General features: G+C 33.1%; 2 protein-coding genes across 4 annotated transcripts in view; both read right to left on the reverse strand.

Annotated features, from left to right (window-relative positions):
* Nucleotides 1–10,859, reverse strand: LOC101489244 (uncharacterized). Of its 3 annotated transcripts, XM_004510758.4 has the most exons (15): nt 10,733–10,859; nt 10,536–10,609; nt 10,161–10,230; nt 9,657–9,858; nt 9,105–9,179; nt 8,836–8,937; nt 8,523–8,563; nt 8,218–8,331; nt 7,367–7,481; nt 7,083–7,273; nt 6,889–7,005; nt 6,651–6,731; nt 6,313–6,551; nt 1,408–1,447; nt 1–742 (listed from the first exon to the last, which is right to left on the reverse strand). In XM_004510758.4, exons 3-15 carry the CDS (start codon nt 10,221–10,223, stop codon nt 173–175), a joined length of 1,950 nt encoding a protein of 649 aa, XP_004510815.1. In that variant the 5' UTR covers nt 10,224–10,230; nt 10,536–10,609; nt 10,733–10,859; the 3' UTR covers nt 1–172. The 3 variants fall into 3 exon arrangements, with proteins under 3 accessions (XP_004510815.1, XP_004510814.1, XP_073226996.1); XM_004510757.4 differs by lacking the exon at nt 10,733–10,859 and having other exon boundaries at nt 10,536–10,719; XM_073370895.1 differs by lacking the exons at nt 8,218–8,331; nt 10,733–10,859 and having other exon boundaries at nt 10,536–10,719.
* A 1,514-nt stretch (nt 10,860–12,373) lies between these two features.
* The window catches only part of LOC101488921 (uncharacterized), a 16,929-nt gene continuing 8,463 nt past the window's right edge, over nt 12,374–20,839 (reverse strand). The window contains exons 3-6 of the mRNA XM_004510756.4: nt 14,373–14,565; nt 14,208–14,272; nt 13,371–13,581; nt 12,374–12,866 (exon numbers count right to left, since the gene is read on the reverse strand). Coding sequence (XP_004510813.2) covers nt 12,501–12,866; nt 13,371–13,581; nt 14,208–14,272; nt 14,373–14,565 — 835 coding nt within the window. The 3' untranslated portion in view covers nt 12,374–12,500. The remainder of the gene's footprint in view (nt 12,867–13,370; nt 13,582–14,207; nt 14,273–14,372; nt 14,566–20,839) is intronic.

The following is a 20,839-nucleotide window of genomic DNA, read 5'->3' on the forward strand; positions in this document are numbered from 1 at the left end:
TTGACTATAATATGATTAAAGGAGTTCTACTTTAAATAGAGCACTTAAAAGCTTCAAAATATTTTTTTCATTCAAACTTTAGCCAAGTTCAGTTCTCATTTCATTTCCATAATCACTATGGCACAAGGTGAAACTCATTAAAACATTGCTATATGAATACCAAGTCACTTAATCATGGAGGCAAGACAACTTGTTGGCACAATATAAGATCAGAGATGGTCTTTCCATGCCGATCAACTCTTCGCGAACAGTTGACACCGCCGTCTAAGATATTCCTGATAACAACATTCAATGACTGGATTCCCTTAACTTCATATATCTCCACTTTAACATTTTCACTGACCCATTTGTCTCTTTGATTTCTTGCATCTAAATCAAGAGAAGGCGACAAATCAAGAAGTGGCGAGACCACTGATTTCACCCATTGACATGTGATAATTGGTTTCAACCGCTCGATGTCAGGAGGAAAATGCGGAATGAGGGAAAAATTGATGTCGTTTCCTTTATCTCCAGCTCTGCTGTGTGCTACATTGTAAAGTTGAATCTTTTGGCCTGATGGTGCAGGTGTGGAACTTCTACAACGTGAAACAAATTCTGAGGTGGATTTATCAGTTTCAGTTTGCAAGTTTGGTTGCAATGTCAATGTGTGTTTCAGATTATACTCTTGATCAACTACTTCATTTGAGTGACTTTCTTTGTTCCTCTTCATCCCGATTCGCCAGAAAATGTCGTCTCGCCTAACCTGAAGAATAACCTAGCTATGATGAATCTAACAGCATGGTAATCAAACTGGCAATAAGATCACTTGTACAGCAACCTAAGCAAATTTTGTATGTCGAGAAATCACATGTTTCATTGATTGTTTAAGTTAATTATCACATTTCAGCAGTTCAGAAGGATCATTTCACTGCAAACAAACCATATGACTCCTAATAAATTGTCATTTCACTGAGTTCCAAGTTGTCATTGTCTGAGACATAATGTTGATGGAACAACCACCAAGCATTATACTCCCTCCGTTCCTTTTTAGCCATGGTTTAAAGGTTAATTATACATATCAAGACTACTAATAAATTTTGTTACTTTTAATACGACTATTTGTACTTTTCTTTTCGTACCCTTAGATTTTTATTATCTCATTCAACTTATTTCTCTTTATGTAATAAATAATGAAGAGTATTGACAAAACAATAGTAAACATTGTGTTAAACTTTGAAACAACAAATAAATAGGAACAAAATTCCTCTCAAAAGTGACATTTTTCTCTAAGATGTTTTACTGAAAATTTGGATTTGGATAGAGCTCAATGGACTCAATTGATCCAAGTGGTAAAGTATAGTCCTAATGCATGCATATGCTCATTCATGTATGATAAAGATGAAGAGAGGAAGGGAAAGAAGAGAGTACCAAGTGTTTTTCTAGAAGAATCTCTTTCTTATATCCAGTACTGCATTCAAACCCAAAAGAGATGTCAGTAACAATCTGAAGGACTAATATAGGTCCTCAAATATTACAATCACATTATCAATGAAGAAGTAATATGTATATTGTTGAAGAATCGAGAGAAATTAGATTTTATTCTCTTTTATTTTATATTATTATGTTTATTTTTATTCTATCATTATTACTCAGTTTTACTATTGTAATTTCTTTTCCTATATAAACAGCTTAGAGCTGTAATAATAAAACATGAAAGTATTTTGTCTTTTACTTTCTTCATGGTATCAAGAGCTCTGGTTAGGGTTCTGTAAACCTTTCCACAACCATTAGGGTTTGGCTCTCTAACCAACTGAGCTACCAAGGGTTTGGCGCTCTAACCAACTGAGCTAAACCTAATGGCACACAATACCCCATGGAAGGTAGCCCTTATGGGTAGCGGCGACAACGACGATGGTTTGGCAAAAAAATCAGACGTAGTCAACAACCCTGACAATTTAGACAGCGCCATAAGTGGCGGTGGCAGCGGCCTAAGCAGCCAGAATGGTTCTTCCACCTTTTTTGGCCATGAGGGAACTTCTAATACCCTCAAGTTGCAGATGGCTCTCTTTCAGCCATTGCAGGGAAAGGTTCTGTTATTCTGTCACCTAAGTTAACCTTAAAAGATGTCTTACATGTTCCTAATTTATCATGTAATCTATTATCCATTACTAAATTAACAAAGGATATAAATTGTCAAGCTAACTTCTTTCATTCTCATTGCACTTTTAAGGATTTGAGCACGGGGAAGATGATTGGCAATGCTAAGGAGAGTGGAGGACTCTATTATCTTGACAATGGACTCGACTTCAAAGACCAACAAAAAACAAGTACCTGCTTTGAATCTATTTTTGTTTCTTCTAATAATGATGATATTATGTTATGGCATTTACGGTTAGGACATCCTAGTTTTCCGTATTTGAAACATTTGTTTCCTAAATTATTTTCTAAGAAGGATCCATCTTTATTTCATTGTGAAACTTGTGAATTTGCTAAACATCACCGTTCTTCTTTTTCTGCACAACCATATAAACAATCAAAACCGTTTGCAGTTATTCATAGTGATGTTTGGGGTCCTAATAGAATAAACACATTTTCTAATAAAAAATGGTTTATAACTTTTATTGATGATCATACTAGAATTTGTTGGGTTTATTTATTGAAAGAAAAATCGGAAGTTGGACAGGTTGTCAAAAATTTCTTTAAAATGGTGCACACTCAATACCAAACAAATATTCAAGTCTTCAGAAGTGACAATGGTAAAGAATATTTTAATATACTTTTGTCCGATTTTTTTCTTGCAAATGGGGTTGTTCATCAAAGTTCTTGTGTTAATACACCCCAACAAAATGGAATTGCAGAGAGAAAGAATAGGCATCTTCTTGAGGTTGCTAGAGCTTTACTATTTGCAAATAAGGTTCCAAAATATTTGTGGGGTGAAGCTGTTTTAACTGCATCATATTTAATCAATCGAATGCCATCTAAAGTTTTAGATTTTCATACACCTCTTGATGTTTTTCGAAATTATTTTCCTTTGACTAGTGTCTCTGCTGATTTGCCACTAAAAGTTTTTGGTTGCACTGCTTTTGTTCATGAACATAAACACCTTGACAAACTCGATCCACGAGCAATAAAATGTGTGTTTACCGGTTACTCTCCAACTCAGAAGGGGTATCGGTGTTTTGAACCAAAATCAAAAAGAATTTTTGTAACCATGGATGTTACTTTTGTTGAAAATCAACCATTTTTTAGTGACATTCATCTTCAGGGGGGAAATTTTAAGGAAGATTCATCTTTTACTTTTGAAAACATCATTACTTTAAGTGATATAGTGTTGTCACAAAATTCTGAGACTTATATTGATGCACCAAAAGAAAATGCCCAAGAATCCATATTGAAACTCAATCCACTTATGAATGAGGTTTCGACAGATTCGGGGGCGACAATTTCAAATGAAAATCACAATGATCAAATTCTTGATCTCAATAATAATAAAGGACCACCTGAAATGCCACAACATAATGACTCAGATAAAGAGACACAAAGCAGGTTTACTACAATTGACCCTACTTGGAAGGGAAATGTCTTTGAAAGAAGAAACCATAAACAGAGAAATGAAGGACCCATTCTCCGACCCTTCCAAGATTCTGAACCAATAGATAATCCAACACATCATCTTGATACAGGTAAGTCTTCTTCTATTCTTAAGAGTCATGTCGAGTATCCTGATTTAGACCTTCCTATTGCAATTAGAAAACCTATTAGATCATGCACTAAATATCCTTTGTCTAATTATGTGTCATACTCAAAATTGTCTTCTTCATTTGCTGCATTTACCTCTAAGTTGTCTACTGTAGAAATTCCAAAAAATATACAGGAGGCTCTAAAAATTCCAAAGTGGAAAGAAGCTGTTCTTGAGGAGATGAGAGCTCTTGAGAAGAATCAAACTTGGAGAGTCATGACATTACCTACAGGAAAGAATACTGTTGGCTGTAAATGGGTATTTACTGTGAAATATAATTCTGATAACACAGTTGAAAGATACAAGGCACGCTTGGTTGCTAAAGGGTTTACTCAGACATATGGCATTGATTACTCAGAGACTTTTGCTCCCGTTGCCAAATTAAACACTATTAGAGTTCTCTTGTCCTTGGCAGTGAATTTAGATTGGTCTCTTAACCAACTTGATGTAAAGAATGCTTTTCTGAATGGTGATTTGGAGGAGGAAGTATACATGGATAGCCCACCTGGCTTTGAAGATAAATTTGGTTCAAATGTGTGCAAACTTCAAAAATCCCTTTATGGTCTCAAGCAATCTCCAAGGGCTTGGTTTGAAAAATTCACTCAGTCGGTCAAAAGGCAAGGATATATGCAGGGACAATCAGACCATACTCTGTTCATGAAGTTCTCTAATGTTGGTAAAATTTCAATTTTAATTGTATATGTAGATGATATTATTCTCACAGGAGATGACATTGTTGAGATGGAAAGATTGAAGAAAAATTTGACTAAAGAATTTGAGATCAAAGATTTAGGCGCGCTTAAATATTTTCTTGGTATGGAAGTTGCTCGCTCAAAGAAGGGAATTGTTGTTTCTCAAAGAAAATACATCCTAGATCTCTTGGAAGAAACTGGGATGAGTGGGTGTAGACCAGCAGATACTCCTATGGAATTAAATGCTAAACTTTGGGAGAAAGGCAGTGTTCCTGTTGAGATTGGAAGATACCAGAGGTTAGTCGGCAAACTTATTTATCTAGCCCACACTAGACCTGACATCGCTTTCTCTGTGAGTGTTGTAAGTCAATTCATGCATTCTCCCTATGAAGAACACTTGGAGGCAGTTTATCGAATCTTAAGGTACTTGAAATCCAATCCTGGAAAGGGTTTGTGCTTCAAGAAAACTAATGACAGAGAAGTCTCTATATTTACAGATGCTGATTGGGCAGGATCAATTACTGATAGAAAATCCACCACTGGATATTGTGCCTATGTTTGGGGAAATTTAGTTACTTGGAGAAGTAAGAAACAAGGGGTTGTTGCTCGAAGCAGTGCAGAAGCTGAATTCAGAGCAATGGCTCAAGGAATCTGTGAACTTTTATGGATTCGTAAACTTTTGGACGAACTGAAAATGAAAGTTGACTCACCCTTAAAATTGTTCTGTGATAGCAAAGCAGCAATAAGTATAGCTCACAACCCTGTACAACATGATAGAACCAAGCATATTGAGATTGACCGCCATTTCATAAAAGAAAAAATTGATGCTGGAGTTATATGTCTGCCATTTGTGACTTCCAACCAGCAAACTGCTGATATCTTGACAAAAAGTTTGGCAAGACCCAATTTTGAGCGACTTATAGCCATGTTGGGCATGACAGATATCTATGCACCAACTTGAGGGGGGGTGTTGAAGAATCGAGAGAAATTAGATTTTATTCTCTTTTATTTTATATTATTATGTTTATTTTTATTCTATCATTATTACTCAGTTTTACTATTGTAATTTCTTTTCCTATATAAACAGCTTAGAGCTGTAATAATAAAACATGAAAGTATTTTGTCTTTTACTTTCTTCATATATAATTAGTACAACATAAACTTGCTATGCAAAGTTCAACAACTCAGTTTCAATTTTTTGTGACAACATCTTTTGCAATTGCAGTCTCCATAAGAATTGTTATCAAGTTTATTTCAAATAAAAATTGAAGTGCAACCTTCAAGAACAATGACATTTAAATACCCAGTGCAGAATCTGATATTCCAATTCCAAAGCAATGTGGCGATCTACCAGCAAATTAAGTGAAACCTCAAGTAATAGAATTAAGGATTAAATATGTTTTTTCTCCTTATTAAATACCCATCGTCTAAATTTATGAACATTTTCGCTTAAGCTTTGTCCCCCACTTATTGCACGCTACGAGAATTACTTACTGTCTTTTTTACTGCTGATTGAACAAACGGAAACTAAGGTTAGTACTTGTCACCTGAAATTTTTAAATGGTGTGGCGTCCTGAGTTAGAACTTTCTTTTTGTTTTTAGTTGGTTTAAAATGTAAATTAATAGTTAAACAAGTTTATTATTTAAATTCAAATAATGATAAAATCTTGACTCAACCTGTGAGGGACGAATTCTCGGAACATGAAATAAGTGAGGGACTAAACTTAGATGATATGTGTTTTGAACGTTTTAAAATCATATTTAATCATAGAATATATGGTTTCACCAGCAATCATCAAATGGGAAGAATATTGATTACCAATTCAACACAGATCAACTATAAAAACTGGCCATTGAAACACTAATCAAACACTTGTACTGTAAATTTAGAGGGACATTGACCTGATACCCCCACCACCAGCTGGTCCATTTGTGTACAATGCTGTAAATTCTCTAGTAAATTGGACAGCATGTTCCTTCAGCTCAAAAAGTCCATCCATGCGTAACCTAATATCTTCATTATTCCTCTGTGGTGAAGCATTTGCATTGCTGCTAGCAGCTTTGAGGCTATCAAACCCAATTATATAAGAAAGTATATGGTGATTAAGACCAGGAAATGTTTCTTCCATCCATGATCTAACCTAATAAAGCATATGAATAATATATCAAATAAATTATAAAAAATAATAATCAAGGTGGAACATGAATCTACAATGATTTCTGTAGGATATAAAGTTTACCAGATATTCAGCTGCTTTAGCACGTTCAACACATTCATAGCCTCCATAAGATATCTCTCCCCATCCTTTCCATCCACAATCCTATATGAAATATTCATAGCAAACGAACAAAGGATATATTATTTATACTATTGATATCAATCTTAAAAAGAAAAAAGAAATGCAACGCAGAAATAATACAAACGAGTGCAAGGTGATCATAGACGTGAACTCTGATCGGAATGATTGAGAAATGTACCTTTGGAATCAACTGCAAAAGTTTATCAGGAAACGATATAGTAGATGCTTTTGCCCCAAAACAGAGAACTTTACAGCTTGATAATGGAAGGAATGAAACATCATGAAAGTCAATGACCTGTTATAGAACACAATATGAGTCATTTAGTCATAAATCCTCGATATCCAGTGCTTCATAACAAACATCTAACTTACTACATCAGGAGTCACATAAGCACTGGGGTCTCCAATCTCATAGAGTAACTGTTCAGCACATGTATTGAAATTCAAAACTCCTCCACTACCTTCAGCCTTTGCTACACACACTTGTCCATCAAAACGGATTTCAGCATACGGAAGTGATGTATCGCGTAGTTGCTCAAAGGACATATCTCGGTACTTATCTCCTAAAATAAACAAGAAAGAGCTTAAAGAGTCATCCCATTCGCACAATACATGACTTATATTGAAGTCTCAAACCATATGCAATATTTACGGACCTGGATGCATGAAATATCCTCCTGTGAGTTGACTACCGCATTCTAGAAGATGGCCAGCAAGAGATCCTTGAGCTATATGCTCTAACTCATCCCAGTTCCAACCTAGTTCATAAACCTAAATGTATATAACCTTATCATTAAGAATTTTATCCAACAAATAAATCTAGCTGCAGATAATTAAACACTGGAGCTCTTATGATCCTATATTCTACTTAAAAGTATTGTAATCTAAGATATTTGGCATACTCCACAGAAGACGTCTAGAATTTTTCTGAAAGAAAATCTCAATTAATGCGATAACATAAAGTACAGGTAATTCAGCTATTGCTCTCTATCTCTACATCAACTTTTTCAAATATTTCAAGAACCTTGCAATAACTATAAGTTTTTTAAAGAACAAATTCTCCTATAAGTTGAAATTAGGTTCGCGGTCTCAATTTTTTCAAAAGCTCTCCCATTTGAATTCTCCATAACCATCTAAAAGCTTAAACAGACTATTCTCAAAGTGGAGATGCGTACACTTATTTTTATTGAGAAGCTCCTATAAGTTCGAAGTTAATCCAAACTAGGCCTTGGTCATAGAGACTTTGATAATTGCTACCATATCATAACACAAATGGTTCCTACCTACATTTGACACCACCGTCGGATAAAATTTTAACAGTGTATGTATGAAGGTCTATTTCTCTAAAACTTCCTATGTAACATCAGCAAAGTAATTACTCATGATTCTAGTAAAACGCAATATTTTACTTGTGAAAACTCGATATTGTTACTTAAATAGCAAGCATTGATGAAGGAAAGAGGCAAAGATGGGAAATATGAAGAAAAGAGCAGATGAGATTTCATACCATAGGTGCTAAGAATAAAGCAACATCTGAAATTCTTGATGTAATTATAACATTTGGTTGGTATTTTTCAAGACAGTGAACAATTGGAGCAGCTCCCAAGTAGGTGCTAATACCCTTCGCATATTACAGCCAAATTTCATACCCAGCTTAACAAAAACAAGTAAAGTAGAGAAAGCATACATGAATCACAAAATTTGACCAGATTCTGCATAGTTTTATCGACAGATAATCAAAGAGGAATAGAATGATCCATTGACTCAACAAATGAATGATAAGAAAACAGCCACATAAAAACAGATTCTTACACCCTCCATGATATATTTTTTCGTAGGTGAAAATCCTGAACCTGAAAAACAGCACATATCTATATATAAGTAGTAGAACTAAGCATGGAGAATAATAAGAAAATCTCCCAATTTATTTTCTTTGATTAACAAATAAATATATTATAAGTTGATGTGTAACAGAAAGTGAAAACAAATTTCAGAGACAAGTAAACAAAATATAAATTTAGTTTGTATTCAAACCTCCTTCCCCAAAATATTGAAACATTCCATTAAATTAAATTTGATAATAAAAAGGTTAAAGGAATCACACTTCACAGGGAAATCTAAATACCTAAACTTGTAACAGAAACCTCATGAGCAACAGCGACAGAAACATCAAGCCCAAGTGTAGTAGCTACTTCCAAAACCTTCCGTTGAGCACCGAGAGGATCCACTTTTAGAAACAAGAATGATTGAAGTTAGAGCAACAAATGCAAGAAAACATATAGTCCATCAATTTAAACCGAATTCATTACAAAAAAGTGTCACTGAACTTATAATATCTTTTGATGATCAACAATTGTTAAATGATCCATTAAATGCAGGATTAAAATTTCTTACTAGCACCCATATTGGTAATTATGCAAGTTCCTCTTTCCAAAGCCAGAGGCAGCAGCATATTCATCCAGCTAGAAACTGCAGATAAAATTTTACAACAATCAGAAACTTAAGATGAGAATAATGCACGAGCATTTAAAAAACTTCAGAATTTGATAGTAACAACAGAAGGTTCAGTTGAGGCACAGGTAACAGATATAGACATAAGTGGGATAATTCTTTGAGAGCAGCTAACACCAAATATATCATAGCAAGAAAATAAAATCAGTGTTGTCGATTGCGGATAGTTTATTCAAATTCTGTTATGCAACAATGTTATAGCGCTATTATTGCCACTATCTGAAAAACTCCATACTAAATTGTGTATAGCCGAAAAATAGCAGTTTGTTAACATTCGACTACACTACAGCTGCTATTTGTCAACACTGAATAAAATTCATGTGAAATTGTTATTGTGTTTAAGCTTGTGGCAAGGAATGGGTATTTACATTGAAGAATCAAAACTTATTGAAGTAAAAAGGAAAAAACGAATTTGTTTGATTATTAAACACATACTCTGAGAATCATAACCATCACCACCAGACAACATGATTTGATATCGATCGGCTAGAGTACGCTCCGCTAGGCATTCAAGAACTAGATAATTTAGTTCTTGAACTCTTTGCAGCAACTTAAGAGCAGCCAAAGGCCTATCACCACCAAATCCTGCTCCACAGCCAATGTAAACCTTATCCCTTCGCCTTTTTGGATTACTTCTCTGTAATGTAACATCAACATAGTTGGCAATTGGTATCTATGAAACACGGATACTAACATACTGATAATGACACTAACACGTTGATACCAGTAATAATTTGATAAAATGAATTAATTGAATGTAATGAAGGTGTAAGTGTCATGTCAGTGATCAAGGTGTCAATGTCGTGTCAGTGATCAAGGTGTCGGTGTCGTGTTGGACACCGGGACTCGCCTTCGATCATAGGTGTCAGTATTGATGCTGCTGCATTGAAGACAACGATTATAAAGATAATAACAAAAGGTAGGGCACAATAAGTTTACCAGCTTGATCAAACAATTATGAATCTCTTCTCCGTCGTGGTGTTCCATCACTTGAACTTCCATCAAGGTACTGCCAGCAAAAGAATGACAAGATGAAAAAATAGAATCCAAAAGCCATCCAAATATCTCTATAGAAATAAACTGAATTAATGCAAAGCAAAACAAATATGCAAGTTATTAAATCAAAGGGATTAAATAAAGTCCCTAAAACATCACCTAAAAGGAACATTATAAAGTTTCAAAATGTAGGGTTTTACAAATCCTCTTTTGAACTATAATATCATATCAAATCAAATTCACAACAACCAACAGAAGGCAATTGAATTGACACACACACAAAATAAATCAAATTGAGATATTCATTAATGGAATCACCTTTGTTTGTTAGTCAAAGGTCGTATAGTTGTGCTATTTATCCCAGCTTAACATGGATTGATAGATTGATCGCACTGAAAAATCGAATTATTTGATTCATATGATAAGATAAAAAAATGATGGAAACTGGTACCGGAACATTAGTTTGAATTAATTTTTATTTTTTAGTTAAAGTGTGAAAATGAAAACCCACATACATTAGTGTGCTCCGTGACAAAAAAAGAAAAGCATTACTGATTTTGGCACAATAAAAAACAGATAATTTGAAAAGTTGTGGCATCCCTTCCGTCTTATCTCTAAATTTTGTTCTATTCTATCATAAAATGTTACATATTCTCTCACCTCTCTTTTACTCATTCTGTCATCTCCACGACAGTATCGTTTTTCACACATATATAATAATAATAATAGGTAGAATGAGATAAATTATTTTATCAAATTATTTATATTAATTATTAGAGGTTTTTTATTATTATTAATTAAAAGTTTAATAATTTGAAAATTGTATATATAATCATCATTTAAAGATAGTATAAAAAAATTAAAATTATATTGAAAATTGTGAATGATATTTATTTTAAAATATTTTTTTTTGCTAAGATGAGATTTACTGTGAGACAAATAGAATATTTTTTAATATATACTACTCCCTCCATGTTAAAATATATAATAAAAAAAATTACGAAGTGTTTACTTGGTCGGTGATTATAGTTGATTTTGAGTGAATTAATTTTATTCAAAAGTAAATTGAATATAAATTAATTTATATTTGGATATGTTCATGTAAACGTGAGTTTAATAATAAAATTCAATGTAAAAATCATGTTTTGACTTAAAAACTATAAATTTTAACTTGTTAGAATCAATTTTGTTTGACAACATCTAAATATATCAAAATCAATTTTACATATTCAGAATTGATGTTGGCCTCTCTAAATTTAAAACCAAACATCTACATAGTTGACCTAAATTTTAATTACATATATCAACTTTTTAAACTTATGTTTGTTAGAACATATAGAACGCAAATTCAAAGAGAATAAATGTAGTAACACATTTTTATTTGGTTGAAACTGAAAGAGTAATTTTTGTATGGATATCCCACTAAAAATTATTTGTTTATAAATTACTAATACTAATAATGGTGGAGACAGTCGATCATCATAGGATCGTCAATGTTATGCCCCGACCAACGTGAGACTATCAGAGATCTACCACCGATCACCATCGGACAGAGTTATGTTGTCCATAGACCACCATCAACTACCACTAATAGTGGGATGTTGAATGGGTGTTCTCATATATGGGGTGTTCACCTATTATTCTTCGTTAGAATAACTCATTTGAGTTTGAGTAATGATATATGAACACTTGTATACGAGCGCATCTATTATATAGGTCCCATAAATTATAGGGTGCATATGTGGTAGAGAGTGTGTAGCTAGTACTTCTTATGGAAATGGATTAAGCTTTTTTAAAATGAGTAAATCAATTTAGAGAGTAATGTGATCAATATGAATTATTGATGATCAAATTAATTGTTGATATTATTTGTACATGAATAACCAATCATAAATGATTATATTATCAATTGTTGGTTCATCACTTTATCAACTTTTCACTTTAACGAAGTATAAAATAAATATATAATTAATTTAAAAATTATAAATGACATTTATTTTAAGATAATTTTTATTTGTTAAAGTGGCATTCACTATGACATTGAAGGAGTAATAATTTCTCCTTCCGAACATCTAACTATCGTCTGTGTTGAGGATATTATATGTATTATATATAACGTAAAAGCAGTTAGATTTTTATCATTATTTTCTAAAAGATATAGACAAGTAATATCATATAATCTTGGACAAATTGCATATACATTATAATCATGCTTTTGGATCCTAAGGGACTTAGAAGAATAAGAATCTGAATAATAAAAAAAAGGTAACAACTATGCAAATACTATTGTCCCTTGGTTTTACTTAGCCAATATTCATCTTCCCAAATTTCTACCTGTCTTGTTGAATTTTCTTTTCTATCTAAAAATTCTTGTAAGGTTAAAGAATCATATGGAGGAGGAATAGTGCATGGATTTGAATCACTAGGTAACTTCACCATTGACTCTTCCATGAATCTCTTTTGTGTACCATTTACATTACATGCCATTAATTTTTCAGGACATAACGCCACAGCTCCTCTAGGTATAGTTGGTTTGAACCTTAGGAGCTTTGCATATTCATTTAGTAGATGAAACATGTAATCATATACATTGTCCATGTCTAAGTCCTCTTGTATGAATTTGCTAGCAGTTTCCCCTATTGCTTGTGCCTAGTAGATGATTTTAGAAAATGTGAGAAATCATGTAACAACCACTTTATGATATATATCTACCAAGTCCACAATAAAATAAAGTTCTAGTTTTGTTCTGACTAGTTTAATTTAACATAATACAAAAGAAGAAATTTAATAATTACATACTATCAGCTTAAACATACTTTATGTATGTCTAATTATATTTCACAATCTCACCACATCATATTTTATTATGATATGTTTTTGTAAATGTAACAAGAAAGTAAAATGTAATTGAACGTATTTCTGAAACATATTTCAAATTGTGTTGTTATTTGTTTTTGAACTTTAACTATGTTTTGATTAATAATGAGTTTGATAGAATTAGAGTGTGCAACTATAATTTTAGCAAAAATTACATTTTAAAAGTTTTTCCATAATTCATATAAGTGTAATTTCGTCAAACTCACTGTCAATTCAAAATGCATTGTAACAAATATGAGAAGAGTGAGATGGATTAAGAGAGGGAGACGGGTGGACCTTATTAGTGTGATTGTTTCCCCATTCCACAGCAAACTTGAGAGAGGTGCATTTATTATGGTCTCTAATGGGCCAATAATGTTGTAATGGCACCATGCCTCTAATGAAAAAATCATAGAAATTGGATTTTACATATAATGTCATGGCATCACATGCTAAAATGTATTTCTCACTAACTGACCAAGCCCATCCTTCTATGTATATCTTGTACCTGTTCCAAGCCAAAAATACATGTATCATCATCTGATTATCAATAGGCTAAAATTAAAATAAAAAATTTATGTGATTTTCTAATGTTAGGGATCATTAAATAAATTTTAACAACAACTATCTATTAAATAAAATTATCAGTGGTCGAAAAAAATATGTCATTTATGAATGAATTTGATTATATTTTTTATTTAACATCACCAAATGTTTAGGTTTGATTTAATTATTGAGTCAAAATTGAATAGATAAATATATAAAAACACTTAATTTAGTCAACTTTAATAGATACTATAATAACACACGTGGACAAATTAAAGAAAATTATTGGTCAAAATATTCATAGTATCAATATACACCTTTTTTTTTATAGTACCGTAGAACTTGTCGTATAAATTATATAATCAAATTACTCATCTTACTCTTACATTTTGTAACATCGACTAACAATAAACATTTAGCTTCGAAATGTATCCGGTGTTAAACACCAATACAATACTCATTTATATATTTGACTACATTTAATTATTTTTATTTTTAAAATTATTATCCGCGTCTACGTGTTATTGTGGTATCTAATATCCATAAATTTTTAAGTGTTTCAAATAATGAGATCATTACATCACCTACCTATGGGTGCATTGTTCCCCTAAGCTGGATTTCTTGAAACCTTGATTGGACTCTTGTATCCAATCCTGTAGTCCAAATAATATATACACAACATATTAATCTACATTTGATTTCATATGCAGGGCAAATTCAAGCATAATTGATGAGAAAAAGAAAAAAAAAAACCTGTATGTATAAAAGAGTGTTCCAGTCCTTTTCTAATGTAGCATTGCATTGCATAAGATTTTGCCTAGTGGGAGCAACATAAGGGTTCCCCTTCCAATAAGCATAAGGTACTCTATCCTTCCACATGGTCTTTTTGTTCCCTTCTTTTATATCTTTCAAGATATCTTTCCATGGTTTTATATTTGTCTCAGCCCTGTTAAAAGTACAGATTGTTCAATTGCATGGTGAAAAATTATATTGCTCAACTTGAACCATTTATAAAGAAAGTGTATGTAGGAACAGAATTCTATTTTATTACATTACAATTTTACATTGTGAGCTTATGAGAAATGTTTGTTCAAGTACCCCTATTACTTAAATGATTACTAAAGAAATTAGCAATGAGGCCAATTATAAAATGGAAAAATAAAATGATAAAAAAAAAATATGTTCATTGGTCATATGTCAAAAAAGATAAAAGGAAAAAAGAAGTAAAAGTATTTATTTTACTAGTAAATGTACTACTATATCTTTATACAAAATTTCAGAAGTTAAAAAAATATGATGAGATAAAAACAAGATAACATTAATTTTTTCATTTATTTTATATGCATATATTATATATATATATATATATATATATATATATATATATTGTTTGAAAGAATTATATATATTTTTAAAAAATTTAACTTATAATACTTTAAAATGAGTCATCATACTATAAGAAAAAAAAGAGTGTACGTATGAGTACTATCAAAAGTTGAACCTAATAGTTGAATTAGTTTCTCAATAACTAATTAATGTCACTATTCATATATTACATATTAAAAGTTGATTAAATCAACTGTATTAGTGCATTCAGTTAAATTATTATAGAGTAAGTGTTGAGACAAAATCTCTCAAATGATTTTAATGATAACAAAATTACTTAAGAGATTATGATTGTGGTTAATGACTAACATGTGCTCTTGAGTGTATTCATATAAGATAATAGGTTATTAATCATTAAGGCAAAAAGAAGGAAAAAGTGATTTTGGCCTGAGGATGGAAAACCCTCGTGAGGATGGAAATTGCTGCAAACGTGAGGATGGACTGCAAGTTGAAAAACTCAAGATTTGGACAATCTGATCTCTCACCAGAACAAATGTGTTTATTCAAATGCATAACAATGTCAAACATGAATAAACAAAGCATTCAAAAGTAAGAGTCAAAAGGTCAAAAGAAAAAGGTGAATATGGCTAGATCTAGTATGTAAAGGATAGGCTAGCAAAAGTGAAAGCAACCTATCAAGCATGTGCAAAGGTCAAAGTCTGAACATTTAATGGGCTTGCACGATTTAATTCATAAAGAAGTCAAGTTAACAAAAGGCAACTTGAAACAAGCCAAAAATGGAAGATCACATGTTGCTGCCAGATCTGATCCTCGGACTGAGTATGACAGTCCTATGTCATAGGGTGGCTTTTTCTCTCTTGTCAACATCACCTCAAAAGATGAAGCCAACCTAGACCTTAAAGTCTTCGAAAAATGCAGCTCAGAAACAGCCTTGCACTTTGATTAAAGAGAAAAATCAAGGACATGTCAAGATCAAAGCTATGCTGCAAGAGGATGGGTTCTGCCTAAGCCTAACAAGCTCTGTGGTCATCAACAGTTCTGTAATTATGATGAAAACCTTGGATCCTTTGAAAATGAGCTCCAACGGTCATCAAGGGCTTGGATCTCTATAAAATGCATACAAGCTCTCCATTGGAAGACACACAACACACTTGCATAAAAAGATCAAGCATCTTAAAGCTTTCAAGAAACAAATCACATCCTTTCTTATTACTTTCTTTGATCCTACACTATATCTTTGTATATCCTTTGAGAAAGTATTAAGTATCAATCACTCTCATTCTACTTTGTAATTTCCTAGTGAGTGAAGCTTGGAAATATTTGAAAATTGATTGTAAGCTTGGTGAAGCTTGATAATACACAGTTTGTAATCATCCTCAGGTTGAGGATCGATCTGTTTGAAAGTTAGTGAAATCTCACAAGGGTGTGAGGACTGGACGTAGCCATCTTTGGGTGAACCAGTATAAAATTGTGTGTGTGTCCCTCATATTCTACTCTTACCTTTTTGCTCAGCTTAGATCCAACGACTTAAAAATCCCATCCTCGAGCTAGCCATCCTCAGCGAGAGGATATTTTTTAAAACACTTAAAAATTATTTTTAACAACAAAATCCCTATTCAACCCCCCTTCTAGTGATATTTAGCTACAACAATTGGCATCAGAGCAAGGTTCTCTAAAAAATACACCTAACAGTGTAAGAGAAAAAGATCCAAAAAGAAATATGTCAAAAGCTAAGTACATTCCTGAAGGAGGATCATCCAGCCGACCTCCCTACTTGGATGGTACAGATTACTATCATTGGAAAGGCAAGATGAGGCTATTTCTCATATCACAAGACAACAACATGTGGTCTGTGGTGGAAAATGGAGATCATGTCATCAGGACCAACAACGCAGATGCAACCTCCGATGAGAAACCTCAAGCACAATGGACGGCTGATGAAAATGCAAAGGTACTCCTAAACTCTAAAGCTCATTTATTTCTAACGTGTGCTTTGTGCAGGGAAGAGTATGACAGAGTTGAAGAATGCAAAAACGCTAAAGAACTATGGGATACTCTAAGAATTCATCATGAAGGATCAAGTCATGTAAAAGAAGCAAGGATAGATATGGGAGTAAGGGATTTCGAACTATTCGAAATGAAGGAGGATGAAACCATTGATGAAATGTTCTCAAGGTTAACCATCATATTGAATAACTTGAGATCTCTTGGAAAAGTATACTCCGTTCAAGAAAGGATAAGAAAAATTCTAAGGAGTCTACCAAAAGAATGGAGACCAAGGGTAACTGCCATTACAGAAGCAAGAGATTTGACCAACATGAAATTAGAAGATTTGGTTGGAACTCTAAGAGCTCATGAACCATTGTTATTGGCTGATAAACCAAACAAAAAGGGAAGAATGATTGCTCTAAAAACCAGCCAAACAGAAAGCTCCAAGAAGAATGAAGATGTCATAACAAAGGAAAGCGCAGAGTACTCTTTGTCTGAGGATGAGGATGACCTCGTTCTGATTTCCAGAAAAATCCAGAGGATGCTAAACAGAAGAGGACAGAATAGAGGACCTTCTCAAAAAGAAAAAGTTGACAAAAGTCAAATAACTTGTTATGGATGCAACAAGATGGGACACTATAAAACTGAGTGTCCTCTCAACAAAAGGAACTCCAGAAAATTCCCATACAAAAACAAATCCATGATGATCACTTGGGATGATAGTGATGAGTCATCCTCGGAGCAAGAAAAGGAAGAAGAGGCCAACCTATGTCTCATGACAAAATCAGAAAATGACAAGGTAAGTATTTCTGATCTATGTCCAAATTGTGAAAAATTAGAAGTTGAATTTGATAGCCTTTTAAATGACTCATACACTTTATCTCAAAAATGCATGTTTCAAAAAACCCAACTTGTTGAGATAAAGAAACAAAATGAAGAGCTACAGAAAAAGAATGATGAATATGTTAAAATCATTCAAGAGTTGCAGCAATCTCACTTTCAAAATTCTGAGAAACAAAAAATTCTTGAAACGCATCCTCCTGACGAGGATACAGAAAAGGAAATTTTGAAAACTGAGGTTAGGGAACTAAAAAATGATATTTTCAACTTTGTCAAATCTACAGAAACATTTCAAAAGATAATGGGGTCCCAATCTGGAATATATTGGTTTTAAAAGCTCTCAAAAACAAAAATTATATGAAAAATTTTTCTTGCCTAAAAAACGAAAGGATAGGCCTAAATGCACCTTTTGCAAAAAACTTGGGCATACTTCCAAAAGTTGTCATGCTAAGAAGAAAGCTAACAATGAAAAGGCAGCATGCTCATTCTGTGGTAAACATGGGCACCATGATTCTATTTGCCATCATAAAAGAAATGTCCACAAACGAGGAAAAACTAACCAACAAGGACCCAAAGCTATATGGGTACATAAGTCTCTTTTAAACTCTAAAACAGGTTCATCCTCAAATCAACAAAAGATAGCCTTGGTACTTGGACAGTGGTTGCTCAAGGAATATGACGGGAGATAAGCATTGCTTCATGGCATTGGAGATAAAGGATGGAGGCTCAGTCACATTTGGTAATAATGATAAAGCTCAAATAAAAGGAACAAGTATTATTGGTAAGAATAATTCTGCAAAAATTGAAAATGTTCAATATGTGGATGGCTTGAAACATAACTTGCTAAGTATTAGTCAATTGTGCGATAGTGGTTTTGAAGTTATTTTTAAGCCAACTCTATGTGAGGTTAAACACTCATCCTCGGGTAGAGTTTTCTTTTCCGGTTTTAGAAAAAAGAATTTATATGAACTTTATCTTGATGATTTACCTACTGAATCTTATTTTGTTTCCATTGAAAAAGATAAATGGATTTGGCACAAACGAGCTGGTCACACAAGCTTAAACACTATTTCTAAATTGGCTAATTTAGAATTAGTAAAAGGTCTTCCAAAAATTAATTTTGAAAAAGACAAAGTTTGTGAAGCTTGTGTGAAAGGAAAACAAGTTAAAAGTAGTTTTCACTCTAAAAACTTTGTTTCAACAAATCATCATCTCGAACTCATTCACATTGATCTCTTTGGTCCTATCAAAACTCCAAGTCTTAGTGGAAAAAGATATGGCTTTGTACTTGTTGATGATTTTTCCCGTTTTACTTGGGTTCTATTTTTAAAACACAGGGATGAAGCCTTTGAGGCATTCCACCATTTTTGCAAAAAGATTCAAAATGAAAAAGGTTCAAAAATTGTCTCGGTGAGAAGTGACCATGGAGGTGAATTTGAAAATGAATCTTTTAAAAATCTTTGTGAAGAAAATGGTATTTCTCACAACTTTTCTTGTCCAAGAACTCCCCAACAAAATGGGGTTGTTGAAAGGAAAAATAGAACTTTACAAGAAATGGCTAGAACTATTTTAAATGAAGCCAATATTGAAAAATATTTTTGGGCCGAAGCCATTAATACCGCTTGTTATATTTCAAATCGTACATCCATTAGAAAAATTTTGAACAAAACTCCATATGAATTATGGAAAGGGAGAAAACCAAATATTTCCTATTTTCACATATTTGGGTGTTATTGCTACATTCTAAATAATAAAGAAAATTTGGGAAAGTTTGATCCAAAATCCGATAAAGGAATTTTTCTAGGATACTCCACAACGTCAAAAGGTTATAGAATATATAATCTTAGGACTCAAACTGTGGAGGAATCCATGCATGTTATTTTTGATGAGTTTGATGACTTGTGTTTAGAGAAAAAGGATAAGGATGAAGAAGATGAAAATTCATCCTCACAAGTACTCGATCCTCACGCAGAGGATGAGTCTGATCCAACCTCTCCACAACTTCCAAGAGGATGGAAAACAGTCACGCATCATCCTCTAGATCTAGTCATTGGGAATACTGAAGATGGTGTGAGAACCAGAAACTCTCTAAGGGAAAATACTTCCAACATGGCCATGATATCACAAGTTGAACCCAAGACAATTGATCAAGCTATTGGTGACAAATCATGGGTTGAAGCTATGATGGAAGAACTCTCACAATTTGAAAGAAACAAGGTATGGAATCTTGTACCCCATCCTCTGGACAAATCTGTTATTGGAACTAAATGGATATTTAGAAACAAACTAAATGAGGATGGAGAAGTCATTAGAAATAAAGCAAGACTAGTGGCACAAGGGTACAACCAACAAGAAGGAATAGATTATGATGAAACGTTTGCACCCGTAGCAAGGCTTGAAGCAATAAGAATCCTCTTAGCTTATGCTACTCATAAAGGTATAAAACTATTCCAAATGGATGTGAAAAGTGCCTTTTTGAATGGGTTCTTAAACGAAGAAGTGTATGTTCATCAACCTCCTGGGTTTGACGATGAAAAACGACCAAACCATGTGTTCAAACTCTCTAAAGCTCTTTATGGTTTAAAGCAAGCTCCTAGAGCTTGGTATGAGAGGTTAAGTTCTTTTCTAAAAGAAAATGGATTCATTAGAGGACATATTGATACTACTCATTTCAAGAAAACACTTGAAAAAGATTTATTGATTGTTCAAATATATGTCGATCACATTATATTTGGATCCACAAATGAAAAAATGTGTGAAGAATTCTCAAATCTCATGTAAAGCGAGTTTGAGATGAGTATGATGGGGGAATTGAAATTCTTCCTTGGTTTACAAATCAAACAACTAGAGAATGGTATTTTTATCTCACAAGAAAAATACACCAAGGATTTGCTCAAAAAATACAACATGAGTTCTGCCAAGAGTATGGGAACTCCAATGCACCCATCCTCCTCACTCCACAAAGATGATGAAGGAACTCCTATTTCTGAAAAGGAATACAGAGGGATGATAGGATCATTGTTGTATTTAACAGCAAGCAGACC

Source organism: Cicer arietinum, chromosome 7 (genome assembly GCF_000331145.2).
Source record: "Cicer arietinum cultivar CDC Frontier isolate Library 1 chromosome 7, Cicar.CDCFrontier_v2.0, whole genome shotgun sequence".
Lineage (NCBI taxonomy): Eukaryota > Viridiplantae > Streptophyta > Magnoliopsida > Fabales > Fabaceae > Cicer > Cicer arietinum.